Source organism: Labrus bergylta, chromosome 15 (assembly GCF_963930695.1).
Source record: "Labrus bergylta chromosome 15, fLabBer1.1, whole genome shotgun sequence".
Taxonomy (NCBI): domain Eukaryota; kingdom Metazoa; phylum Chordata; class Actinopteri; order Labriformes; family Labridae; genus Labrus; species Labrus bergylta.
The window spans coordinates 21,955,085-21,982,725 of record NC_089209.1 but is presented as its reverse complement, the minus strand read 5'-3'; the positions used below and the strand labels follow the sequence as shown (position 1 = coordinate 21,982,725).

Genomic DNA, 27,641 nt, shown 5'->3' with positions numbered 1-27,641 from the left:
CCATGTCAGTAATTGAAGGGTTTAAATTATCCATAAAATAGAGAATACTATAAGTATCAAAAGATGTGATATCATTAATTTTTAGCGACAACCAACTTCTAATGTTGACACAAAATCTTTGAGACACAGGACTGAATAGAAACAAGTCTCTTCAGATTCACCACAGAAAGCACTGAAGGCTTCACATCTAAATTTAACCTTTTTTTTTTTAGAAATGCAGCAGTTGGATAAATCTGGTGAATTATTTTAAAATGGGTTTCTTTCACTTTAGGGAAAACAGACATCTTAATATATATGTAATGTGCTTTAGTCAGAAGAGAAAGCTCAGTGAAGTGATGTTTTAGTTTGTGACTGTAGAGACACTCCAGCCCTGTAGAGGGCAGTAATGAGACAGAGCCGGACAAACACAGACACACAGTGGGAGGATGCAGTGTTAGCAACCTGACCACTTACAACTAATAAATCACCCCTAACTTGTGGTGAAAATGAAATTGGTGAGTAGACACACTTTTAGCGATTAAAGTAACATAGTAATCCCAGCTGACTATAACAATGCGTCACTAAATCGTAAGGAAAGCGAGTTTAGATACTCTGTTAGCTTCGCAGCTATCATCAGTGTATCTCACACACTGGGGCTAACACATGGATGAAGATAACAGGTTGGGTTTGACAACTACTTCATGAAGTCACATGTTTAATCTTGTGTTGCCAAACGGAGCATTTGATCTTAAAATAAGACTTACACTTAGGACTGTTTTTTTTAAAAAGACCTGTAGACTGAAGCATCTCCTGTTGTTGTTGTTGTTGTTGTTGTTGTTGCTCTGTTTGCCTCCATCCTTCTTCTTGCATCTTTTTCTATCCCACTTTCCAAGACCAACACAATGTCTGTTCAACATAAGTCTGGTTTTCTCGAGGTTTCTGCCTTAAAGAAAGTCTTTTCTTTCCACTGTAACTTTGCTAAATGTTTATTAATGTTGAACTCATGATGGATGAATGTTGGGTCTTTGTAGATCATAATATAACAAAGAGTGATATCTTTTACCTGTTCTTTTGTAAAGTGTCTTGAGATAGCATTTCTTATACAAATAAAGATTGATTGATTGATCAGGGTGATGTCGTCTTAAACTTGCTTGTGCTGTATCAACCAGATAAATTATGGTTGGCACATCGAAGTTGTTTCCATATTTATCACTGAAGACGTTCCTTTAATGTGTTTCAGTATTGTCTGTCTGGTCATCCTACATTGCCTTGCAATGTTCTCAAATTCAAATCCACCACGATCATGCTGGACTGTGGGCTGGACACCACATCTGTCCTGAACTTCCTGCCTCTTCCTCTCGTTCACAGGTGAGTCACCAACATCTCCTTTGTAACTTTCATGTTTGGCTGACCTTTTGCTTTAAAAAATAATATTATATTTGTATGTTTTTGTTTCTTTCAGCCCCAGACTCTCCAAGCTGCCTGGTTGGGTCTCTAAGGATGGGACGGTAAACTTAGAAAAGGTATGAGGGATTGTTTTTGTTGTTTTCAATTCACTGAGCAAGCTGTCTGCCTCTGTGTCTGCCACCTGTGAATAACTAAAGATTTGACAGCGATGCTAAACAAGGCCTTTCTTCCCGTCTTTTCCAGGAGCTGAAAGAGTGTGCAGGAAGAGTGTTTGTGGACTCACAGCCGGAGTTCTGTCTCCCTGAGGTAGTCAAATCAGCCATCACACATACTTTGAATTATGTAGCAAGTTGACCTTTGGCTATAGATGTCGGCAAAATGCTTTTAATTCATATTTTAGCTGCAGGAAGTTGTGCTTGCAGACTAAAAAAACAAACAAGAAAGCCGCCTTGCAAAATTAACAAACGAAAATATTTGTGTTTATCAGTAATATTTGCTGCATGGTAGCTTACCAGTTCAGGCTTTTCAGAACTACCATAACTTCCAGAATCCAGTTTTTGATCTGTAAATTATACTGAAATGCTCCACTTTATATAAACAAGTATATAAATCTGTCCAATAATCTTTTCCTCATAGAGAGAACTGCTGGATCTATCTACTGTTGATGTCATCCTGATCTCCAACTATCACTGCATGATGGCCTTACCGTACATTACTGAACGCACCGGCTTCACAGGGACAGTGTACGCCACAGAACCCACCCTGCAGATCGGCAGGTGGGACATAAAAGGGGCAAAGGGTCATAATATGTTTTTTTTTATATCAACTGAAAGGAAAAGATGCATGTTATCATCACACCGTTCTCTATGTTGCCATGGTTTATTTATAGAGATTATCTTTAGGTCTTCTTCAAAGCTTTGAATTAAATGTTGTATTTTTGAGACGTCACAGGAGAATAAACTCTGGGTGATATTGTATTGTGCATCAGAACACATTGACTTGGGTTTCAGATAATGAATTAATGCATTCTTATTGTTTTTTTTTTTTCTCTCAGACTGTTGATGGAGGAGTTGGTGAACTTCATGGAAAGAGTTCCCAAGGCCCAGTCTGCCACCTGCTGGAAAAATAAGGAAATCCAAAGGTGGGTAACCTGTTCAGTCAACACCAATGCACATAAAACTATAAGACATGAATGAATATGTTTTATACATCAGGATGCTCCCTGGTCCACTAAAGGATGCAGTAGAAGTGTGGACGTGGAAGCGAAGCTACAGCATGCAGGAAGTCAACTCAGCACTGAGCAAAGTGCAGCTTGTGGGTTATTCACAGAAAGTGGTAAGAAGTTGTTTCTTCTAAACTGTCTGCACAGTCACACTTTAACACTGATGTTAAACATCTTACCTTTATGATTCATATCAGAACAAGTTCAAAAACAGCATTTTATCATCTTGAAAATAGAGCCAGAATTAGGGGGGTTGTTTCTCATAAAGACCAAGAGAGGCTCGTCCATGCTTTTATTTCAAGTAAGGTTGACCACTGTAAAGGTCGTCTAACTTCCTAAAAAGACGATTAAACAACTGCAGCTCATTCAAAATGCTGCAGCTAGAATTCTGACCCGGACCAAACAAATGGAGCACATTACTCGGGTTTGAAAATCACAACACTGGCTCCAAGTTAATTTAAGAATACATTTAAAGTGTTTTTACTAGTTTACAAGTCACTGAACTGTATAGGCCCAGAATATATTTCTGACATGTTTAAAATGTTTCAACCAAGCAGCAGAAACCTCAGATCTATTGACTCTGGCCAGCGTGTTCAGTCCAGAGTCCTGACTCTGGTCACATTGTGGTTAAATAGCATTTAGTCACTACGCTGCCTGTAACTGCAACAAGCTGCCATCAGAGATTAGAAGTGCTCTAAACATAAACATTTTTAAATCAAGGTTAAAAACATTTATTTTCTCGTGTGCCTTTGAATGAGCCTTTAAGGTTACACTTTATTTTTATCATTGCACTTCACAAATAATATCAATCAATATAGTAAATCTATCTATCTAGCTAATCTAATCTATTAATCTAACTGCTTTGAATTATTTTAATGTCTCTTTTAAAAATGATTTTATTCTCTTTGATTTTATGGACGCCTATTTTGTCTGTATTTTAATTTTATTTGAGCCTCATATTTGTGTAGTCTCCCCTGTGTAAAGCACATTGAGTTGCCATATAAATAAAGTTGTCTTGCCTTGATGTCAGACAGACACATTGTCAGGCTTCACTTCATACAACTCATCAGACATCAGGCTGTGATGACTGTTTGTACTACTTGGCTCCCTCTTATTTTTTCCCTCTTCTTTATCCAGGAGTTGTTTGGAGCTGTACAGGTCTCCCCCTTAAGCTCTGGTTACTCATTGGGCAGCTCCAACTGGATCATCCAGTCTCATCATGAGAAAGTGTCTTACGTGTCGGGTTCATCCCTCCTCACCACACATCCACAGGTAGGTCAACTGGCCTTAAGCCAGATGTGACTACACATGTGGGCAGAGACGAACGTGCAGTGATGAAGGTGGTGATGTAAACATTCAGTGTTTGTCATCTGCTCTTCTCTAAGCCAATGGACCAAAGCTCCCTGAAGAACAGCGATGTTTTGATTCTGACAGGCCTCACACAGATGCCCACAGCCAACCCAGACGGCATGCTGGGAGAATTCTGCAGCAACCTAGGTAGGTTCAAATTTTCTGGATAGGTTGAACAGACTGTTGGATTATTACAGTTTTTCCATTTTGAAAACTTTCCTTGCAATGTTCCATCTTTGGTTTGAAGTGTTTTATTGTCACTATGATTCATCTCTGTACCTGTAGCCATGACAATTCGAGCAGGAGGAAACGTGCTCGTGCCATGCTACTCCTCAGGGGTGATATATGACCTGCTGGAGTGTCTGTACCAGTTCATCGACAGCGCCAACCTGGGCACCACACCGTTCTACTTCATCTCACCTGTCGCAAACAGCTCGCTGGAGTTCTCTCAGATCTTTGCTGAGTGGTGAGGAGCTATTCATCAAAGTTTACGTTGAAGTGACTTTCCTGAAACAAAATGTGTGAAAACGTGTCTGTGTTTGTACATCGGTTAACAAAGTACGAGCATTTCAGAAGTTTGGTTACTTTGAGTTCAGCTTCTTAGTCCTTTGGCAATGTTCGACTTTTAAGATGTCTTAGCTTATATAACCGCAAAAATGTGTATAAAACATCCTAAAACATGTCACCATATACATCTTGTTTACCTTTTCAAACAATACAGAAGCTGAAGCTCGAGTGAATTCTTGAACTTAATCATTTATTGTCTAACCGCAAGAGTTCTGTGTCTACTGGTTTGAATTGATAAAGCTACAGTATTTGAATTTTTGTGTTTCCTCGTGATAAAAGCCTAACCGTACATTGTTTACAATAAAGGTAAACAGGGCTTGTTTACAATAAAGGTAAACAGGGCTTGTTTACAGTGTTGCTTATTGTCAAAGGTCACCTGATACACTACTTGTCCTCTGCAACTTTCTCGATTTATTCTCATTAGATTGACTTTTTATGGTTTTTATTTCAGGCTTTGCCACAACAAGCAATCCAAGGTTTATCTTCCAGAGCCTCCGTTCCCTCATGCAGAGGTGAGTCCTGCCGCTGCTTCTCACTTTGGTGAAGAACTGTGCACTATTTCAGAGATCTCTCTAAAGCCAGTCAAAGCTTGCAGAGGGTTTCTCAGACCAAATGTAGTTGCCTGACATTAGAACAACGTGGCAGATTCTCCATTACAGTACAATTGAAAAGGTTATTTCCATTTATGTGTTATTGAGCATTCCACTGGGATAGCAGTTTACATTTAGGGAATGATTTATTACATTATAAAATATAACACCATTAATAAAGTCTGAGTAAGAGAATGGATTTGAAATAACGGAGTCTTCGCACCCTCTACTTTCTGCACAACCAACTCTAACAACGCCTGCTTCTTTGTTTCAGTTGATCCAAACCAACAAGCTGAAGCACTACCCCAGCATTCACGGAGACTTCAGCACTGACTTCAGACAGCCGTGCGTGGTTTTCACTGGGCACCCGTCTCTTCGCTTCGGGGACGTGGTTCACTTCATGGAGCTGTGGGGAAAATCCGGCCTCAACACCATCATCTTTACTGGTAACCAAACACATCAAGTGATGAAACATATTTCTCCTGTTATTTTAAAGCTATGCTTTGCCTCTAAAAGTACTTTTCTTACTTCTAACCAGAGCCAGACTTTTCCTACCTGGATGCCTTGGCTCCGTATCAGCCGCTGGCTATGAAGTGCGTCTACTGTCCCATTGACACGCGGCTCAACTTCCACCAAGTCTCAAAGCTGCTCAAAGAAGTCCAGGTAGCGCCCACACTCCATTGTCATGACACTTGTACTTCATGTAGTTGTCCCTTTTATAGAGATTAGAAATGTACTGAACTTATATGAAAAAGAATGAGTTTATAGAGGAGGTTTTTGATATAAGACAACAAACGGCAAATAGATAAATATTTTATCCAAATCAAAGTAATGTATGTCAAATCACTGTGTCCACATCTAGAGTTAAACCATGTCCTGTCTTTCCCTCCCCCGCAGCCCCTCCATGTGGTGTGTCCAGAGCAGTACACTCAGCCCCCACTGACCCAGTCCCACCGCTCAGATCTGATGCTGGAGCTGCAGCCTCCTCCGATGCCCTACAGACGCTGCTCTGTGCTCAACCTGCCTTTCAGACGCCGCTATGAACGTGTCTACATACTGCCTGAGGTGAGTTCACACAAGAGCAGGACCTATGGCAGCTAGAAGTCTGGGAAGTGAATATGTTCCCCTTCAACTTGTCTGGTAAATAAGGACCCAATAGACTCAGATGACAAGTGTGGAATAAAAGATCAAATCAGTACTTTTTGAAACAGGTGCTGAGTGCATTCTTTGAATTCTCTCCTGTGTTGGTAGAGACGATGACAAATTGCATGCAGAAAGCTGTGAGAATGAAAGAATGAGATGCATTACGGAGATATTTAAACTGCTGCCGGAGAACAGGTGGCACATTTTAAAGTCTAAACGTCAGATTTTTCTCTTTCAAGCTGGCCAACTCCCTGGTGCCCTCTGAGATTAAACCTGGCATCTCCCTGGCAACTGTGTCTGCCGTGCTGCACTCCAAAGACAACAAACACACACTGCAGGTGAGTGTGTGTCCGTCACACATGTTCATATGACATGTGAGCATTAATATATAAAGATGGGAAGTTTTGATTCCATTGTTAATGGAAAAAATGAAAGTTTCTCTCTGTGTTTCCAGTCGGTGCCCAAACCCCCTCCAGTGGCCCCGAGCAAGAAGAGGAAGCGGGTCATCGAAGAGCCTCCCGTTGTTCTGGCCCCGAAACCTCTGCTGAGTGGAGCTGTGCCGCTGGATGCTTTCCTCTCCACATTGCAAAAGGTATTAAACCTGCAGACACCTGTTTGTAGCAGTATTCAGCACTTAAAATAGATTTGTTTTTACTTTGCCCACCCCCCATATTTACTGCAGCTTTTGTGACTTAATCTCATCAGCTCTGATATTACAGTCTCCTCATGCATAACGCTGACAGGATTTGTAGTTTATTGTTTCAGAAGCCAAGGAATGTAACTCAATAGATGAAAAGAATACAACAGAACTAAGGGTGCACTCGTATTGCATACTGCCTACTGTAAGCATGCCCCAGCAATAAATATAAAATGAGTTTAGTTTAAAAAACACACCTACCTAAACGTAGATGGACACTGCTTTTGCATTTCTGTTTCCATGAAGCCATGAATGAATGACACAAAGGGAAAAACAACTTCATAAAAACTGTACTTTGCATACTTCCCTCTCCCCTGCGCAGCATGGTATTACAGAAGTTAAGGTGGAGGAGACAGCAGACGGACACATTCTTCACCTTCAGGCGGAGGACACGCTGATTCAGCTTGAGGAGGACGGGACACACATCGTCTGTGACAACAACGAGCCGCTGCGCACAACACTGCGAGACTTGGTGCTCCGCTTCCTGCAGAAACTCTGACCTGAATCCCCGTCATACCTCATTGTTAGTTTTTTTTTTTTTTAAATATCTGTTTATTGAACTGCCAGACGATGTTAGAGACAGAGGACGTGAGGAACGACTGGACTGTCCACAACTCAGCTGTATCTAACATTGTGAAACATTTACAGTAGTGTTACTGTTGTAAAATATTTTGTATTAAAAGATTTCATCCACTTTGCAAGTCTCTCTTCACTGCTACTTCTTATGAAAGAAAACCTCAACAATCAGATAAATGTGAAAACTTTACTGAAAGCTGCTCTCGCTCATCTCAGACAATTGTTACTGGTAACTGGTTAAAACAGAATGTCTATCTTGTGTCAAAAATTGGATCCCTGCATACATTGAATCCTGATTTCATGACATTTGGTGAGCAGCTCTATGACTGAATCTGTTGCAGCAGGTTTACAATAATCTGATGAACCAGGAGCCTGAAAATAGAAACAGGTTGGGTGCTTAGAATTTGGTACCAGAAGTTCATTTGAGGAACAGAAACAAGCACAAAAAGACTACGAGATCGATTGTTACATTTGTAAAGAATGAGTGTTAATGATGATGATGGCTTCATTCCATTTAAGATTGTGGGTCCTTGTACTGGAGATCTCTGCTTCACTGTGAGGTAGAATTATATGCAGCAAAGAATCCAAAACAGTGGTCTCCATGTTTACATGTCTACACGTTTCAGCTTGTGGCCTTCATCAGGCTCATCTCTCATGGATGACCCCGATGAAGACCCCCGATGAACCGGAGGGTCGCCGGTTCAAGTCCCAGTGTAGACCAAATGTGGAAGTTGGTCTGGTAGCTGGAGAGGTGCCAGATCACCTCGAGCAAGGCACCAAACCCCCTCCCCACCACCAGCTCAGTAGCGCCCACTGTGGGCCACCCCGTCACTCTGACATCTCTCCCTTAGTGCATGTCCATAGGATCCTGTGTGTGTTGCATGACTACAGAGTGTAAAAACTGAAATTTCCCCTTGCGGGGATCAATAAAAAAGTAAATCTTAATACCACTAGTGTTGCTGCAGCCTTTCACTCTCCATGCACCTTGGTAGTTGAAACTTTGTACTGTTGGCTGAGATCAGTAGTCAGTTAAAACATCTGAAGAAGAAACTCTCACATGTTGAGTGCCATAACAAACGAAGAAAAAGGAACATTCAGGGCACTCGCTATTTGTGTCACAAAATATTTAATTGGTGCAGGGTTTACATGTGGCTAATAATATGCTTTCAATGTACAATACTTTACAGTGTACTACATGACCATCGCTTTCATAATACAACTGTGTGCAGCAGGAGGAAAATCTAGGATTCAAAGATGTCAAAGTCTCTGAGGCTCGTTGAGAACTTCAAACACAAAAAAAAACACTCCCCGACCCCTACAAAAACAGACAATTCAACAAAAAACCACAGACTTACACTGACGCAACAAACTTCAAATATAAATGCTTGTCTCTTGTTTGTCCAGATTTGCTGCAAAATCAGTCATCAAGTGAGAGAGAGAGAGAGAAAGGTAACAAGGTGAGTTTGTTGCGTTTCAGCGAGTGTAGACGTTAGAAACACGAGGACACATTTTGTATGTTGTTCAAAACAGGGAAATGAAAATAAGGGACACTGATGTTGGTTCCATCAAAGTCATACTGATGTGTATGTGTGTAATGAGGTCGGCCCGTCTCTGTCAATTCGAAGCTTGTTCCAAAGGCAACTGGACTAGGTTGAAAATCTTTAAACCAATAGCTTCCACTAAGTCCAGTTGGCTTTGGATCAAGCTTCAAATCTACCCTGACCTGGATGACTGAGAACAGACCCCCGTGTCTGTAGATCCCTCCACTGTTAAAACCCTTTGTTGAACAGGTCTTTAATGTGTGAACAGCAGTATTGCCCCCTCTTTTTTGTGTACTGAAGTCACAGGCAGTGCATTTCTGTTTGGAGTATGATGACACATTTTCACACCCTGAGGCTCAGTTGGTCTAACACACACACACACACACACACACACACACACACACACACACACACACACACACACACACACACACACACACACACACACACACACACACACACACACACACACACACACACACACACACACACACACACACACACACACACACACACACACACACACACACACACACACACACACACACACACACACACACACACACACACACACACACACACACACACACACACACACACACACACACACACACACACACACACACACACACACACACACACACACACACACACACACACACACACACACACACACACACACACACACACACACACACACACACACACACACACACACACACACAGAGAGAAAGGTGACCAGGAGATGTAGCAGGACTGTTAGGAGGGAAAGATGATAAAGGCTGGAAACGCTCGTGTTACCTAATCAAAACCCAGAGAGGGAACCTTTAAGTCTCTCTTTGGCAGTAGAAGTTCAACCTTCATTGTTAATGAGTTCACTAACAGTGCAGATAGAGTTGGATCATCATCGCTGAATTCACCACTTAAAGCCTGCTGGTAAGGTTTTCAAACTGATCTCCTGTAACTATGGTGATTAGAGTGTGCAGGTATGAGATGAGGGGTGTAAAGTGGAAAAATATGAAAACCCTTTAAAATGCTGGGGGAGGAGTGTAAAAATCAAAGAGCCCTCTGTGTGTTCATTGAAAAGGTTTTGTTTGAAATGGATCATAATGACTTTGACTGTGATGTGAAAGAAGGGAAATGTCACCAAGCTGGTCCAAAGCTTGACTGTTTTATGTCTCTTTTTTTTTTTTTGCAGCTGAAGGAAGATGATAAACAGTGTAGACTACCAGCAAAGCGCCAAGTGGAAGACAGCACAGATAGCAACTAGCAGCAAGTGGAGGCTGACATTACTGAAGCAGAATATTTTTAATAAATGTGAATGTTGTTAGGAATAGACAACTTAGTGATATCAACTTAAAAGGTATGTCAGTGCTGTTTTTAGCAACTTGGAAGTGTGACCCCCAAATAGCAAAATAATATTGATTAAGATTTACAAAGAAGACGTGAAATCTTGATATGAGTCAGGTAAAAATGATTTTGGATCTCTGTGCAGACACATTATTTCCCTCTAGATTCAAGTCCTTGCTGGCCAGGTGCATATGCTGCGAAGTAAAGCAGTGCAGCTCGAGCTCTGTAAAGCACTCCGTGTTGTTATGATGTATGAAACATGATGATGCGTGGATGTTCACGACTCGTGATGCAGTTGCTGCTCCTTGTAATTTCATCTGCACTCTTGCTGTGCCGTATTTGCCGGAGGAGGTGAGTCCGTTTTGTCCATGACTGCCTTGTGAGTTGATTTTTCTGCGATCATCTGAGTGGGGAGGGGGATTTAACCTGATACATGTGTGTCCTCTGTCTCGTCAGTGGTTTGGAGTTTATCCTCTTCCTCTACTTAGATTCTTTCTCAGCGTTAAGCAGTGCAGAGCTGATGCCCAGCTTCTGTAACTCGTCCACCAGGTCTCCATTCTGGTGCATCTGGAGCAGGATGTCACAGCCTCCCACAAACTCTCCGTTGAAGTAAACCTGAGGGATCGTGGGCCAGTTTGAGAAGTCCTTGACTCCTGTGGAAGGCAAGTGGCATTCATGTCAGAGTCATAAATATACTCAAAACATTAACGGATCAGGTGTCAGGTTTAGAAGATCACAAGAGGAGTACAAACAAAGGCTGCAACAGCAAGAGATCCTCACTGAATATTAATACATTTACATCTATCTCCAGCAATGTATGTTGTATTTAATCTTCATATTTAAGACTAGTAATGCTAAGTTAAATCCTGGTTGTATATATTCCCATTCTTAAGTTTTTTTTTTAGTGTTTTTTACTCATATTGTGTGTTTGGACAACCTGCTGCTGTAACGCCACAATTTCCCAGTTTGGGATCAATAAAGTAATTCTATTCTATTCTATTCTATTCTAATCAGCCCCATTAAAGTCAATGTTTCACTGTAGACAATATCACATGTTCCGTACAATTACTGTCAGTTGCAAAGACAACAAAAGGAATTGAAATAGGGCCCGACAGATATGGAATATTTGGGGGGCGATATCGATATTGGGCAGAGAAGAAAACATTATACCGATCTTTCTTGGATCTATGTTCTATCTGTAGAGATAGTTAAATATACACACATCTATTGCGTTGATCCCTCAAATGCAGTTAACATACTTTTTTATTATTATTTATTGTGGAAAAGATATACAGTATAACGAAGACAAGATGGTCACTCAACTGGAAAGTAACTGGGCATGTACGTACATCTCAACTCTCTGGAGAGTGATGATGCTCGTTGTAATCCATATAGCGCCCTCTGCTGGTGACAGTCAGAAACAGAACTACTAGTGTAATACTATGATACTCAAATAAAATACTATTTGACTGTTTATTAAATCTAGCATTATCTGCGCATATCTGAGATAAAATGAGTCGATACCAATAGTCACTGGATATGCTAATATCGGCTAGCCGATTAGTCTGTTGGGCTCTTATTAGAATATATCATTTCTGGGGTTTATACCACACAAACACTTCTGTGTCCAAGTTATGTAGGATTCAAGTGCTAGATAACCCCAACATGGTACAATTTGATGCTCCAGACCAGAGAGTGACATGTTTATGGTATGATATCTATTAAATGTCTTAAATATGGATATCCCCAGTACTTATCAATGTTAATCTCTGTTATAAGGAAGTGAAATTATCTTTTTTTACCCATGAAATGATGATGCCTCAGAGTTTCCCCCCTCAGTAACAGTACTTAGTATGATGTAAACAGAGGAAATAAGGAGTTAGCATGAGCCGAGGTTAGCACAGTGACTCATTCTTCAGCAACTGAAACCCAAAAACAGGCAGAGCTCATATTATCACCAACTGTTTAGTTACCGAGTGAACTCATACTGTATAAGTACGATTTATAAACACCACATGTACCAATTTAATATGTATTGAAACAACAAATGTGTTTGTACACCTCACTGTTACACTGGAGAAGAACGGATTGTTTTCTAATGTTCCCTAACAATTTAGTGTAAGACGACATTTTAAAAAGTTAACAGTATGTTCGAGGTAAATGGCCAAAGTAGCGCGTTCCCTTTTAAAGCCCTTCACTGAAAATGTGCTGAGAGACCTTGTGTTTATAATCAAATGATGTTGAAGGAGCAAACTACTGATTGTACTTCAGATGAATTTGTTAAACTCGAGTTCCTTTTAACAAGTTACAACAGCTGTAGTGAGAAGTCGACTCTACAGCAGCACATGTACATGAATCCTCTGATGTGTTTTACTACTGCTAGATTCAACACATTACATTTAACACTGACACCAGAAAGCTCTGTTTGCAGCCGCTGTTCTTGCTATGAGGTAAGATTGTTTATCTACAAGGTATTTGGACAGAACTCATTAGATTAAAAAGGGATTTTTCCCTGCACTTGTTGGTTTGCCAAAATGTGTGTGTGTATGTCGTTCCCTGAACTCGCTCCTCTTTGGTCAAAGTGCTTTTAGTGTGTTCTAAAGTCAACTTAAACTAGAGCTATTAGTTGGCTTGACAGATTTCCAAACAGGATAAAGGATCATTCCTTGTAAAATAAAGTTACTCTGAATGTAAATCCTTAGTGAGAAGTCTTGAATCCAAACTTTCTGTGTGCAAATGTTGAATCTGTTGATTGTCTTATTATTAATGTCTTCTGTATGAGTTTGGGTGTTTTTGTGGTTGAAACTGTGTGTTGCTGTTATTCAACATGCCATGACTTGGCATAAATCTGCTGTTTCTGGCCTCAAGCGACAACATCCTTGTTCCTTATGTGCTGCCTGCCACCATTCAAAAACACAGGAGACTTCAGTAGCTTCAGTAGCAGTAAATGTTAGACATAATCATACTGACGGTGTCATGTTTTACTCAAGAGCCACACCCTGTGGTCCTGCTGCAGAGCACTGATAATAAGAGAACAGTAGAAGTAGTTGAGATGGTCGTTGTCAGAAGTCTGATATACCACAGAAAGAAAAGTCGTGTAAAAAACCAGGACAGATACAAGGGGATAATATTTACATACCGTACAGGTTACAAGCAAACTGTTTGGTGACACGTTCACTGTCCATTTTGAAGAATGAAAAAAGACTTTCAGGTGACAACTTGTTGCTGTCATGTCCTGAATGGTTCACCTGAGTTTACTGACCTTGTCTGAGGTCCTGGTCCTCCAGCACGTTGTACGCAGCATACTCGTCTACCCCATGCATCCTCAGGATCTGAACAACTGCATTACTGAAGCCACACATGGGTTGTGCCGGTGTCCCCTTCATAAACACGACCACTTTGTCCTTCTTCACCATCTCACCAAGGTCTTTCTTCACGTCCGCGCACAGGAACCGGGCCGGGGCCGACCAAGCGCGTCCGTCGGCTGGTCTTGGCAGATAGGCTGGTGCCCCTGACCGCAGACACCTCGCAGTGATTTTAATTAAACTATTCATAGTCTTTGGTATGTGTTACCTTTGAACGAGGAGGAGAAATGTGGTAGAAAGTGACCAGCCGGTCCTGTACGAGGCGGAATAAATGTAGTGCGTCAACACACTTCACGTTCGCGGAGGAGAGGCGGAACTTGAAGGGTGATTGGATCCCGAAAACTCTAATCTGAATGCTATTGGTCCAGCTACACGTCAATCACAACAGTCGATAAAGAACAAAGGCACAACTTCATAAAATAAAAATAATACCGTCGCGAAAATGTCACTGTCGCATTTGTTAATGAATTTGGGAAAAGCAGCCACAAGAAAGTTAAATACAAAATAAAAATATTAATCCCCGGTTACAAAAGCCCTCAAGTACTTCCGGTGCGACCTGCGCAAACCGGAAAAGGACCACCAGCGAAAGTTTGAAAGATGGCGGCGCACGAACAGAAGAACAACAAGCCGAAGAAAAGCGGAGGTAAAGAGGCTCAGCCTCTGATAATCGCCAAAACTCCGGCGGAGGAGCAGCGTCTGAGGCTGGAGAGGTTGATGCGGAACCCGGACAAGCTGGCTCCCATCCCGGACCGGCCTAAAGAGTGGAACCCGCGGGCCCCGCCGGAGTTCGTCCGAGACGTGATGGGCTCCAGCGCCGGGGCGGGCAGCGGAGAGTTTCACGTTTATCGACACCTCCGCCGCAGAGAATACCAGAGGCAGGACTTCCTAGACAAGATGTCAGAGAAGGTGAACGAGGACGTGGACTACCTGGATAAGGTGGAGCTAAACAAACAGGCAGCCGAGGAGAGGACAGCAAAGCGCAGGAAGAAGCGGGACAAGCTGAAGCAGAAGAAGATGATGGCAAAGAAAGCAAAGCTGGAGGCCAAAAACAAGAAAGATGACGACGGCAACAAAAGCTCGGAGAGCAGCGAAGAAGAGGAGGACGATGATGATGAGGAGAAGGAGGCCGAAGATGATGCCGAGGCTCCTAGCTTCATCATGGGGAGGAAATGACACCCTCTGTCCTCTGCAGGGTGATGGACACCCTCTGTCCTCTGCAGGGTGATGGACACCCTCTGTCCTCTGCAGGGTGATGGACACCCTCTGTCCTCTGCAGGGTGATGGACACCCTCTGACAAGACAGGACACTGCAATTAATGCTCCTCTTTACATTGTGGGTGGATTATTATAAAACCATACTGCAACCTGAACAACCAGAGGAGACCAACATATTATGAACCAGTTGAAGAGCCCAGTACCAGACAATCAGCCTTCTGTAGAAGAACTGAAACATAAGTGCCGAGTTGAATAGGCAGAGAAACTATCTTCACTGGACAATGTTAAGCATACAAGAGAAGTCAGACTCCAGCTTGTAAAAGAGACAAACATGTTGAGACACCTATTTTTCTTACAGCTTGTCTGATTGATGTTTGTGGTTTCCAGGTCTGCTGTTGTCTTCAAGTGCTGTTTGAGTTTGTCAGTGTTTTCAGATTTTTTCCACATGCTTCTCAATGATTTCAAATTGTGATATTGTTTGGGAATCCGCTTCGTTTTACTGGAATATTCTCTATGTTTTGAATGAAAACATAATAAAAACAATGTTTTGATTAAACCATGTACACTTGGGGTGTTTTGAAGTTAATTCACATATATGACATGAGTAAATCATGATGTTAGTTTTACGATGTAATGTGTTGAAGAGTGCGTGTAAGTATGACTGAATGATGTTCTCGACTTTGCAGCCTTGTGAAGTTGCTCCTTGCAACCATTATTGCTCGTGAGCTCAACAAGGATGCAGAAAGTATCTCAAAGAATGAAAAGGCGTGACTTCTAGAGGTTTCTGGAGTTTCACGTGCGATGTTCCTTGGACACAGTCCTGCTTTCCACGGAGGTGATGGGCTCTTCCTGTGTCTTTCACCTTTCTTGAGGCAGGTAGAGAAAAGTACTCGACAGCGAGATATTGTTTGTCACAGGAGAGATTACCTGTCAGACACTTTCAGCTGTCACAATGTCTTCACATTTTCTTTACATGCATAAATAAAGTGCGTTTTTCAGAAACTTCAATTTCAAGTTTTGTTTTGTAGGTTCTTCACACTCATGGAAATAAACTTGACGCACGACAGAGCTGATAGCAGATCAAATGTTGTTGAAGGAAAACACGACTGAGCCACATAGTCTGACAATATGATGACACTTCTTTAAATCTAAATCATGTGCCTGTTGTTGGATATTTAAAATCAACCCCCTCCTGCTCCCTTGTAGTTAATTTTCTTGAATATTTCCTGCTCCTTTGTCCTATTATCTCAACTTCCCGTGGCAGCTCACCCCACAGTTTTCAGGAGTTCTGCATATGTGTGAAAGCAGTACAAGTGATGTCAAAGTGTTTCCGGTGTGCTGTAACTGCATTTGTTTGACACCTACCTGACCGCAGCCGTTATGGGTATTAAAAATAACTATCTGGAAATAAGCAATGTTGTTGCTAATAGTCTGTTTGCATTTGAGTGTCCCATAGAGACATCAGAGTATTTTATAACTCGTCATACATTGTCACAATAACAAAGACTACAAATTATAAATCAAAGCATGTCTCTGTATGTTTAATCAGCTCATCAGAGGCTCAGGACTGTATACGCTCTCCTAGCAAAAAACATCACTATACAACACAATACCACCACCATACACCAGAATTAATGAAAGTCACATATCAAGTGTTTAATATTTTGATATTTTTAAAACAAACCCTCCAGAAAGAAGTAGAAAATATAAGATTTTGCTGTGATGGTTGTTTGTTACGGTGGTTTACTTTTGTGGTCTCCAGGGAGCCAATCTTTTAAAAACACATCTTTTAAAAACTTAATTCTTTGCACTTTCACAAATCACAATGTATTTGTATAGCGCCAATTCAGAATCAGAATCACCAATTTTTGAGACACTTTACAAAACATCAGTCCACCATGAGCACTAAGCAACATTTAGTCAAGTTAAAGTGGAAAGGAAAAATGTCCTTTAAGAAGCACAAACCTCCTGGAAAGTGGGCTGGAGGGAGATGGAGAAAGAAGGAGAAGGACAGAGACAAACAGAGCAACAATAAATAAGATAGATTTATAGCTACATTGTCAGTCATAATGCTAAAAGTATGAGTAGTAGAAGCAGCAACAGCTACTGTAAGTGTTAAAACAGACTTTTGCTAACATTAGCAGCTGTAATGATGATGAAACAGGGACATCTGATTATGTTGATTATTATAGAGGTTGAAGTTGAGCAGCTCTAAGATTCACTTTAATATATAGAATAATGATAATAGATGTAAGGCTGATATTATAGATGTAGCGGTTGGAGTCTGGAGGGGGGGGGTCCATATCACCAGAGAGCTCAGGAACTCCCAGGAAGATATGCGGTTATTAACATGCATAATATAAGAACATTTACAGACAGTGACGTGCAGAGATATGATGTGAATGCACGAGAGAGGGAGAGACAAGAGCTCTATGATGATGACATTAGCTGTTGGTGATCAGGGTTATATGGGCCAGAGTAATAAAAATAAGCTCAGAGAAAAAAGCAAACTTTGGCCACATCTGCTCATTCCTGCCGACTACTCACTCCCTCCCTGTGACTCTGAGCTAACATGTCTCTCTGTCAGTGAAGCACTCTGCCATACGAGAAAGATTTATTGCAGACATCTGTGTAGGGACAAAAAAACAGACACTCAAAAGAGTTACACCGGCTGATTTTTTCTAACAGTGGACGACTTAATGCTTCCAAAGAAAAGTTTTATGAACCACACACTGCTGAAAGGGTTCAGGTTGAGTTGTCTCAGGGGAGTGGATGATAGAGTTGATCAACATTTTGGAAGGAGGTGTAAGCATGTTCAGGCAGGACGCACTGCCTCACTCTGCCTACCACCTACGTCTACTTCTTCACTTGTAGTCTGTGAGGAAACCAATGAGCACCTCCAATGGCTACATGTGCCTTACATTCAAAACTGTTCTCTGTTCCTGTTTTAATCTCGTCAATGGATCATAAAAAAAGGAAGTGTGACTGACTGGAAATGAGAATGCAGGACAAAGCGGATGGGGATTCACATGAGAAATCAATGGGGGAGTTCAGCGATGAACATGTTCAGCAGCCTCAAGGTAAAAATGAGAAGAAAATCTGTTTTAGGTTTATTGTTAGGATTAAGCCACTTTGTGATAATGATAAATTGTGTTATGACACACATACAAAATTAAATACTATCTAAAAAGACCACATTTACCTGAATCTCTCCATGTCATTTCAAGGTAAGCGTTATTGCGTTATTGCATTTTGTTGCCCAATCATACCCAATTGTCTCGCCTGATGATAAGTGTCTGAAAGAATGTGTGATGCATGTGAAATAATCGATATAAAGGGGTTCAAAGACGTGTTTGGTCATCTCTAATGTCTTTTTTTGCTGCAGTCTTTTTGTGGTGCAACACTAATTTCCAATGTTCTTGAAGACTCTATCCTTATCACAATCAACACAAAATCTCCTGTTTGCCACTCTTTCAAAGCAGCCTTTGCCAAAATATTACGTGTCAACTGGAACACAACACTATCCTCTCTGCCAAGTCCCTGTTTTGTTTTTCCAACAGATGACAGGAAAGCAGTGCAGAGGAGAACATTCACCAGGTGGATGAATGCTTTGCTGCAGAGAGTAAGTCATAACACAATGCAGTTATACTGATACTTTATTAATCTATTATTAAGCTTACATGCAGTCATATTGTTTACAATTATTTTTAGTTCCAGTGTGATCCTCCAGTTGAAGTGCACGACCTGTTCACAGACATTCAGGATGGCAGGATACTGATGGCTCTGCTGGAGGAGCTGTCTGGATGCAAACTAGTAAGAGTCATGCTTTATAATAGAAAAATGTATTCACAGAAAAGTAGAAAATATGATTAAATATGTTTTAGCCTATGTGTGAGTCTATCGAATCCCTTAAATGAAACAAATAAATCTGAAACATTGAAACCACTCCCATGTTTTGTAAAGCAGACATGATCTAGCGGCCAGTGAGCTTGGCTTAGCGCAAAGAAAAGAAGCAGATGGTGAACATCTATTTGCCATTTTTACATTTTTACATTGTTGGCGTGGACAACTGTTAAAATGTTGTACTGTTGTGAGTTGTATAAAATAATAAGGAAGAGTTTACAATTAGGCCTATTTATTGAACAGTTAAGGAAAAGATAAATATGCTATTACTTTGGCAATTAGACTCTGTCATGACAACTTTATGAACTCAGAGGGCAAGTGAGGCTGACAGCAGGATAGGATAGGAATCAAATAAGTCTGTTTAAAAAAAAAAATGTTTGGACAGAGCTAAGCTAGGTTTCCCCCGTTCCATAGGCAAGTTTAATGTCTGTAGCGTCATATTTGCCGTACATGAGCGTGGCATCTGTGTTTTTATCAGCGCAAATTGAGTTGGTTCCACAAATGTTGAACACTTCCCTTAATTACTGTAATTTTTCTGATAAGCTCTACAGGTATAGGTCATCCTCTCACCGCATTTTCAGACTGAATAACATTTCCAAGGCCTTGGCTTTCCTGGATGATAGACATGTGAGTTTATTTGCTTTAATTGAACACAATAATATTGTTCAGTCATGTTTTACATTTACATCTGGAAAAACAATACTTCAGATGAGGTCTCCTCCCTCCTCCCTACAGGTGAAGCTGCTTGGCATAGATGCCTCTGGGATTGCTGATGGCGTCCCTGCTGTTGTTCTTAACCTCGTCTGGAACATTATCCTGCATTTCCAGGCAGGTCTAGTTTAAATCAATGTCATTAATCAATCCAAAATGTAATGGATTATTTCACCTGCCTGGGTGGTTGTCTTTGTCAACGACCTTACATACCACTCTGCTTTTCTACTCTTAAACAGGTAAAGGAGGTTACAGGAGGCCTCCAGAGGCGTTTGTCTTCAAGCCTCTCTTCCTTATCGATGAACAGTCATCCTTCCTCCAGTGACCTCTCACCTGAGCCGAGGGACTTTAGCAGCCATTCCTGCAGTCCAACGCCAAGCAAAGGCAGAAGAGCCACAAGAAAGCCAAAGTATCATGGGAAAGCATTAAAGACTCTCCTGCAGTGGGTCCAAGGATGCACATTGAAGTGAGTGTGGAAATAAGAGAATCTTTTACCAAGAATGTTTTGTGAATTTTGTGTGAGCTGACTTTTTTTTTCTATTGTGTAATTTCAGTTTTGGGGTGGAGGTGCTTGATTTTGGGAAGAGTTGGAGGAGTGGGCTGGCGTTCCTCGCTATGATTAAGTCAGTAAACCCATCCTTGGTTGACCTGAGGGAGAGTTTGACTAGAGAGCCAAGAGAAAACATTCAATTGGCTTTCAATACAGCCCATTACAGTCTGGATATACCACCTCTGCTGGAGCTTGAAGGTAAACACTTACTGAATACTAAAGTGGATAATATTGATCCATTTTCAAGGTCAATATTTATCTGCACCATCGCTTAAACAGTTCTTCCACTTCTCCTACTCTAAGAAGTTGCTGGAGGCCCGTCAATCTGTAATGATACGACCCATCATGTAGCCACAGGTGTATATCAAAAGCTCACTAGAAATGAACAGCCAAGTTTATCACTTTATTGACAATCTTTTTGGTATATTTTCAGTTGCCCATGGCACCTAAACTAGTCCTCTTACAGAAGGGCTGTCACCTTGGTTACCTCTGAATGCACTCTTAAACTCTTAGATTAAACAATCTAGTTTTCTATCTGCAGATGTGTTGTGCTCTTCACCTGATGAGAAGTCCATCATCACCTATGTGTCCATGTTTCTGGTGCATTGTTCGGACATAGAGGAGGTTAGTATGCCTTGAATCTTTTTACATGTTTACTTTTTTGACTTCTTTTTGAGATATGGAGTACATTTCTTCCATTTACACTGGATTATTTTAAAAAATGAAGCTACGCAAAGCTGCTAGCTTAGTGTTTTGATATTAGTTACTCATGAAAACGCAGGCCCACGATTGTCAAAAAGAATCAAAATCTGTGTATCAACAACTCTTTTTTAACACATTATATCTTGCTTGTTTTACACAAAAACTCACATCTTAGTAAGTGTATTTATACATTAATCAATTTCTAGGTAAACATGTCTCAATACACTCATTATAAGCCTGATTTATAAGACAAGTCCAACATTTTATTTCAATATATTAAAAGCAAAAAACAAGGCCTAAATTGTTTGTTAAAGCAAAATATCTGCCAATGGAATATTACATTTTACTCGCTGAGTGTTGTTAAAAGAGATGTATTTATCTTAATTACAAAGTACATTTATTAATTACAACAATTAAGGCCTACTTTTTTGCTTTTAATATCTTGAAATATAATGTTTGCTTGTTAGATAAATATGGCTAATAATGAGTGTATTTAGATATCTTTGGTTAGAAATAAGACAAGTTATTAGAGTTTTTGCAGTAACATTATGTGTATTTTCCAGAATTCATGTGCAGGAAAATTTGCTGTCTTGGTTAGTTAGTTGAATTGACTTTGTACCGATAAAGCAAAGAGATTTTAATATTGCTGAAGTCATTTCTAGACATACTGTGGTCAGATTTTGTTCCCTGTGGACACAGCCAGACAAGCTGCCTTCTGTTTTCCAGTCTTTATGCTAAGCTTGGCTAACAAGCTGCTGGCTGTTTGAAACACTATGAGAGCAGCATCAATCTTATCGGAAAAAATAGTTAATAAGATAATTTGCCCAGATTTCTAATCATTTTTTGAACCCCAAAGACATTTTCACATTTAACAATCACTGGATATCCTCAAAGATACTTACATTATTTGCACTGATGTGATGTACTAAGAAGTCATAAACGCTTTGTTACAGAACAATGCCTCAGATGTTGAAGTTCCTGCGATTCCACACTTTGGATCACTTGAGTCTGTCACTTTTGGAGAGATCAATGCCGATGAGCCAGAAGCCAAAGCTCTGCTCATAGGCTTTGAGAAGAGCACCGAGCAGCAGCTATGGAAACAATGGGCCAGAAGACACTTACTTCACACAAATGGCGCAGTGACTCCTGACCTCTCCTCCAGTTGTGGTGACATCTTTTCAACCTGTCACAGCCAAAGCACCACTGAACAACCAGCAGGCAGTCCTGAAACCTCAGCATTCACCAAAAAGAGAAGCAAATATCGAAGTGTTTTCAAGCCACCCAGTCCGCTGGATGCAGGCGTCGTCAGCCTGGAGATCCGATCATGGATGGACGAAGCATCTGGAGGTCAAGGCTACAGCAAGCAAAAGGCAGGTGAAAGTCGCTTTTCTCTGAGCTCTGAGGAAGGAGTCTACAACTTGTCAGCACTGGACTCAGATGAGGAGGAAGCCTACAGCTACATCCTGGAGCTGAATGAAGAGGATTTCCAACCAAATGATCAGCTAACAAGGAAAGTACCAAGGGTTGAAGAGGAAACTGCAGAAGAAATGTTCCTGAACGGACAGCTGAGTGAAGAGTCCAAACCTCTGGAAGTTCATGAGAATCCAAAAGCCAATGGATATAAAGACCAAGAAGTCCTTCTCAAACAAAACGTTGAATTGGATAAGTCAGAGGCTCAAAGGGAGTGTGATTGGGACAAAAATGACAGATGTTCCAAAGAGATTGCAAACAATGGATCAGTGTTAGCCATGCAGTCAGAGAAAGATAGAAAATGCAGAAAGGGAAAGAAAGAGGACAGAGTTGTTGGACAAAGTGATGGACGTGGTGAATATTGTGGGGAAGACAGGAGGAAGGAGAAGTCAGATAGTGCTTATTTGATGACACATGGGTGTACTAAAACCGAGGTTTTGAATGATGAAATAAAGGAAACAAATCTTTCTGAGGTTGAGAAGGCAACTGAGAGAGGGCTTTATGAAAGATGTGGACAAGTGGGTGAAAAGAGATTTGGAAAGGAAGAAAAAGACAAGGAAAAATATACAATATTTGAAGAAAGGAAGTACAGAAAGGAGAGGAGGGAAAAGGAAGGTAATAATGTGAAGGACCAAGAGAAGGGAAATCAACCAACTGTTTTCAATGAAGAAGGTTTCAAGGTAAATGAAAACACATTAGTTGACCAGCCTGAAGTCAAAGGAGCTGCTGCAACTAGAATTAACACAGAAGAAGATAATGGCAGCAAGGAGACCCCGACAGTGGAAGATTTGACTTCTCAAGATGAAAACAAGAAAGAGTACAGGGATAAAGTCAAACATTTGATTGATGCTGAGGAAGTTTTAACCAAAGAAGAAAAAGACATGGAACTTCAGGTCAAGAGACGAACACTGTCTGTTAAGAAGGCAACAATAATGGACCACCGTGGTAAAACTCCCCCCCAAAATGACACTAATGGAGGGGTTACAGTCCATAATGATGACAAAGGTTGGACTCCTGCTGACAGTGCAACTTCTCAGTCGTTCAGGTAGGTCCTGACATTAGTAAGTAACCTTATTTAGAAGCATTACACTCTTACTCCACTAACATCTCCAGCACATATGCAGTTTCCAATGATAAATGTGACACACTGAAACTCTATTTAAGTGAATTAAATGTATAAGCAACATGGTTTCATGATTCAAAGTGAAGAAACTTATGTGGAAAGAGTGATGTACCAGGTAAAAAGTCTATATCCTTGCTAGCCGATGAGCCATTCAAAGACAAGGATGCAAGTTGAAAATGGGTCGCTACTCCTTACTATAAAGCTAGCTCCAGTATTATGTAATTAAAACATTGTTCATTCAACCATAACCCTTGGTTCATTTAGTTTGCTTCTGTATAAAATATACTGGAACAAGTAGAACTTGGGTATTCACAGTCAAAAAGCATGTAATCCGAGTTTTTGTTTTGAGAAGAGAAAATAAACAGCTGATCAGAGTAGTTGCAAACATGAATACTAATCTGCTGCAACAAGTAAAGAAAAGGACAGTGTGAACACCAAATTATTCTCGGAGCTCACACAGGATAGACGCTAAAAGCCTTTTTTCCCTCTAATATAATCTTTAACCTCACAAAACAGTGTTGTGAACTAGCGGCAACCCCAAATGTTGAAAAAAATGAAGCCAATACACAATTGCAAAGAAAGTACCATCCCTGTTGGTCCACTCCAAATATATAATATATATAATTTAACAGCAGAAATAAACATGTCTATAAGGCTGGAGTTGAGGCAGGTTTTAAGCCTCCTGACAGACAGCTCCAGTGCGCCTGTCCATCAGTCAGGTCAGCCACGTACCTTATTCTTATCCTTCATAAAATCAAAACAGATACGTTATCCAAAAATAAACCCCTTGTACAGTGTGAGCTTATAAAGACATGCGCTATTCAGATTGTTTTAGAACCAGGCTCTAAAAATGTTTAATTTTTGCATGGGGTGTGTATGTGACTTTAAGAGCTTCTGCAGCCAAACTCAAGCAGACACTTGAGGACCTGCAGGTTTTTTATGCACTTCTGCATTGGCTTCATTTTTCAACACCAGAGGTTGCTGCTTGATGATGTCACTGAGACAATGTTCATGTTTTATACAATGTAGTTACTTGATTTTGCCAATCAAAGCAAACCTATAAGCCACTGATTAGTAGCTACAATCTGAATTGACGTGTAGACTTCCGTGTGGCATGGCAATGACTCAATTCACAAACATTTGTGCAATCGTACTCATGTGATCTACATACACTTATCCATTATAACTTGAATGCAAACACAGGCTCGATGTTCAGTCCACGCTACAAATAACAACACTGGTCAAAAAACTGTGCCTCCAATGGTAGGCTGCTCACCTGGCATTGATTACCTCTTCCTGTACTTGTACATTCATCATACGCCATTGTGAGTATGCTACCCACTCAGAGGCGATTCTAGAGTCTGGTGGGACCCAGGCAAAAATCTATTGGGGGGGCCCTCTCTCCTAAAGACGGGAATGACACATAATCCCACTTCTTTTCAGAACTTTATCGCCAAACATTTTCAGAACATTTTCAAAATGTTTTCACCAAACGATTTCAGAACGTTACTGTCCAAACGTTTTCCGAAAGATATCGGCGTTGCTTGTCAACAAGCAACCCACTGTGATAACTAGAAATTACAACCAAGAACACACACTGAAAACACAGCAATTGTATACAAAAATGGCTTTAACATATACAGACTTCCCCATGACATGCCCCTTGCCTCATTTACAAGATTATTAGATTAGACTTGAAAGAAGATGAATACACAGTTGAATCAATTTCTTTCTTTCTTTTTCTTTTTCTTTTTCTTTTTCTTTTTTTTTGGGGGGGGGGGGCTTTTTTTGCCTTTTTTTGAGAGATATGACAGTGGATAGAGCCGGAAATCAGGGAGAGAGAGAGAGAGTGGGGAATGACATGCGGGAAAGGAGCCACAGGCCGGATTCAAACCCGGGCTGCCCGCTTGAAGGACTACAGCCTCCATACATGGGGTGCCCGCACTAACAACTGCGCCACCAGTGCCCCTTGAATCCATTTCTGAAACCATTTACCCCATACACATTGCTTAATCTTAAACAACGATTTTATAAGTGCTGACGGATGAATGGTCTTATCATTTACAACAACTGTACAGAAATATACCCTTAGAAAAATGTAATTGGACCATATAGTTCCTCTTTATAAATGTGAATTTAAAGCGCCTTTCTCTGGTTCTAACACTTTCATGTTTGCTCTACTATCCAACAGAGGTGCAGGATCTACTCTTCGATCTCTAGCGGCCTCATGTGGCACAACCCCATTAGAGCTGGAAATGCTCTTGGTCCTGTGGATCCTGCTCTACTGCTGCTTCATCCTGCCCCAAATCAACCTCTGATCCCATAGCAGTGCATCGTCCTTATTAAGACATGCTGATTCTCCCGGTTCCCATTAGTGTGCCAAGCAGAGACACTTCGGGTGGAATCTTTATCTGTGTCACTTAATTTCCCTCAAGGCACCTTAATGATTTTTTGTTTCGTACTGGCAGCAGAAATTATTTGTCATCTGGTTGTTAGTTTCAGACAAACACATAATCCTGTTAAACCATTTATAACACACTTTTTCAGCTACTTTGGTCTTAAAGTTCACAAATGATTAGACATGTTTTGTGGGGTGTTTGTTCTAAAATGCTCTGTTTATTTGATGTATTTAGCAGAAATAGTCTTTTTGATTTCAGTTGATGTTATCATCCACAGGGTGGCATCGCAGCATCGCAGCAGCTCTCTCAAATGACAGACTCTTTTAACAACATTGTGTTTACTGCTGAGAATCCCATATGAGCTGCTGTTTAATTAGACGCTGTATTGACATGGTGAGATTAATCTCATAGTATTTAATGAGCACTTTGACATTTGGCAGTCTGTCACTGTGTCACTGGTTGCTTTGAATGTAAACTGTTTCATTGTTTTTTATGTCCCAGATAGGATATAATAGTTAGACTTGGCTTTTTTCCATTACATTTTCTGTGAGATATGAATAATAAAGCAGATACTGTATCTGGGTAAGAGTTTGGTTCTTCCCATGAGATAGACCCAGCCATGTAAATCATCAACCATTGATAATTGAGGGTCACCCTCATTAACTATGATGCAGTGAATACATATATAAATGACAAACAAATGAGTTAAGCTACCACAGGAAATACAAATCAATAAAAGAGCAATAACAACAATAAAATATATATTATGAAATTAAAAATGATTTAAAAGGCTTCAAATTACTAAAATGATTAGTCAACAATAAAAATAAAATCAAACAGTTACAGGGAGGTATTGGGCAGTTAAAAAGAATCAAAGTGACCAAGAGGGATAAAAGTGCTCAATTTCAGGTGACGTTGTAAAATATTCCAAGCAGTTTTTCCGAGTTAAGTCTTAGCATGAGGAACTAAAAGGAAATACTGTATTTGTATGTGCTGAAGACATAAATTGTTGATTTTTACTGTTTTAATGTCATGAGTTTGTGTGCACATGTGAAACTAACCCGAACTGCAAAAATGAAGTATGCATCAGTTGCACAAGTGTTCAAATTCCATGTTGCCCAGCATGTGTATCAAAGGGGGAATGAGTGTTCCCTGTCCTCACTGTCCACTACAACGCACACACACACACACACACACACACACACACACTCATTCATTGCTGCTGAAATTCTAAGAATATAAAAAAGCCACCATTGTTTGTTTGGAGCTCAACCCGAGGGTCAAAAGCTCAGCCCAGGAGATCAATACACTTTCAACAGCACCTCAACCCCCGCACCCAGCCACAAGAACAACACTTCCCCCCCAGCTGGACTTTGGGTGGTCATATGTGAGCCTTTTTTGAAACTGGCCAAGCCAGGAAGGGTGGAGAAGAAATTATTAAATGTCTCTCACTGTTGGAATTGCTCAGCCGATGGCCCGGTTTTGCAAAATCCTGAGAAAATTTGCCAGTAGGCCTCTGCAAAGGCATTAAGAGGTTAAGCAGCAACAAAACATCAGCCCTAAACACAGCGTTGGCCTTTGAACTGTACCGTTTCCTGGCCGCCAGAACCACTCCTGAGCTGGGGATCCATTAAAAGCAACAGCCAACACATCTTGTTCTTGCCCTTGGGCTTTATGTCAGCAGCGGACTTGCTATCCCGAGGGACGGGCTCCGTGAGCCAGAGCCAGGCGCTGGAGGCCCTCAGAGGAGAGCATACATTTCTGCTCATACACATCTTTAG

General features: G+C 40.8%; 4 protein-coding genes and 1 non-coding gene across 5 annotated transcripts; 4 read left to right on the top strand and 1 right to left on the bottom strand.

The window, feature by feature from the left end:
* The first annotated feature begins 395 nt into the window (after positions 1-395).
* On the top strand, positions 396-7,648 carry ints9 (integrator complex subunit 9). Its single transcript, XM_020631535.3, has 17 exons — positions 396-494; positions 1,220-1,347; positions 1,442-1,502; positions 1,630-1,692; positions 2,023-2,162; positions 2,441-2,527; positions 2,601-2,721; positions 3,746-3,880; positions 3,994-4,105; positions 4,244-4,424; positions 4,977-5,037; positions 5,390-5,561; positions 5,654-5,778; positions 6,013-6,180; positions 6,498-6,596; positions 6,713-6,850; positions 7,278-7,648. The coding sequence occupies exons 1-17, from the start codon at positions 486-488 to the stop codon at positions 7,452-7,454; spliced, it is 1,977 nt and encodes a 658-aa protein (XP_020487191.1). The 5' UTR covers positions 396-485; the 3' UTR covers positions 7,455-7,648.
* Positions 7,649-10,365: 2,717 nt separating this feature from the next.
* On the bottom strand, positions 10,366-14,099 carry glrx5 (glutaredoxin 5 homolog (S. cerevisiae)). Its single transcript, XM_020631549.3, has 2 exons — positions 13,685-14,099; positions 10,366-11,075 (listed from the first exon to the last, which is right to left on the bottom strand). The coding sequence occupies exons 1-2, from the start codon at positions 13,974-13,976 to the stop codon at positions 10,903-10,905; spliced, it is 465 nt and encodes a 154-aa protein (XP_020487205.1). The 5' UTR covers positions 13,977-14,099; the 3' UTR covers positions 10,366-10,902.
* Positions 14,100-14,339: 240 nt separating this feature from the next.
* Positions 14,340-16,010, top strand: prkrip1 (PRKR interacting protein 1). Its single transcript, XM_020631523.3, has one exon. It carries the CDS (start codon positions 14,385-14,387, stop codon positions 14,958-14,960), a length of 576 nt encoding a protein of 191 aa, XP_020487179.2. The 5' UTR covers positions 14,340-14,384; the 3' UTR covers positions 14,961-16,010.
* Positions 15,680-15,957, top strand: LOC114920207 (small Cajal body-specific RNA 13). Its single transcript, XR_003808517.2, has one exon. It is a non-coding gene; the product is annotated as a small Cajal body-specific RNA 13 (non-coding RNA).
* Positions 16,011-17,662: 1,652 nt separating the features above from the next.
* clmnb (calmin b) lies at positions 17,663-26,880 on the top strand. Its single transcript, XM_029276935.2, has 10 exons — positions 17,663-18,082; positions 18,563-18,624; positions 18,720-18,815; positions 19,449-19,532; positions 19,641-19,733; positions 19,856-20,082; positions 20,171-20,364; positions 20,708-20,790; positions 21,822-23,383; positions 25,653-26,880. The coding sequence occupies exons 1-10, from the start codon at positions 17,998-18,000 to the stop codon at positions 25,777-25,779; spliced, it is 2,613 nt and encodes an 870-aa protein (XP_029132768.2). The 5' UTR covers positions 17,663-17,997; the 3' UTR covers positions 25,780-26,880.
* Positions 26,881-27,641: the final 761 nt, after the last annotated feature.

Coding starts and splice junctions, on each gene's coding strand:
- glrx5 (XM_020631549.3), bottom strand. CDS start 13,976: ATGAATAGTTTAATTAAAATCACTGCGAGGTGTCTGCGGTCAGGGGCA. Junction 11,076..13,684: donor GGACCAGGACCTCAGACAAG/GTCAGTAAACTC, acceptor TGCCTTCCACAG/GAGTCAAGGACTTCTCAAAC.
- clmnb (XM_029276935.2), top strand. CDS start 17,998: ATGAGAATGCAGGACAAAGCGGATGGGGATTCACATGAGAAATCAATG. Junction 19,734..19,855: donor ACATTATCCTGCATTTCCAG/GCAGGTCTAGTT, acceptor ACTCTTAAACAG/GTAAAGGAGGTTACAGGAGG. Junction 23,384..25,652: donor GCAACTTCTCAGTCGTTCAG/GTAGGTCCTGAC, acceptor ACTATCCAACAG/AGGTGCAGGATCTACTCTTC.
- ints9 (XM_020631535.3), top strand. Junction 1,693..2,022: donor CGGAGTTCTGTCTCCCTGAG/GTAGTCAAATCA, acceptor TTTTCCTCATAG/AGAGAACTGCTGGATCTATC. Junction 5,038..5,389: donor CTCCGTTCCCTCATGCAGAG/GTGAGTCCTGCC, acceptor TCTTTGTTTCAG/TTGATCCAAACCAACAAGCT.
- prkrip1 (XM_020631523.3), top strand. CDS start 14,385: ATGGCGGCGCACGAACAGAAGAACAACAAGCCGAAGAAAAGCGGAGGT.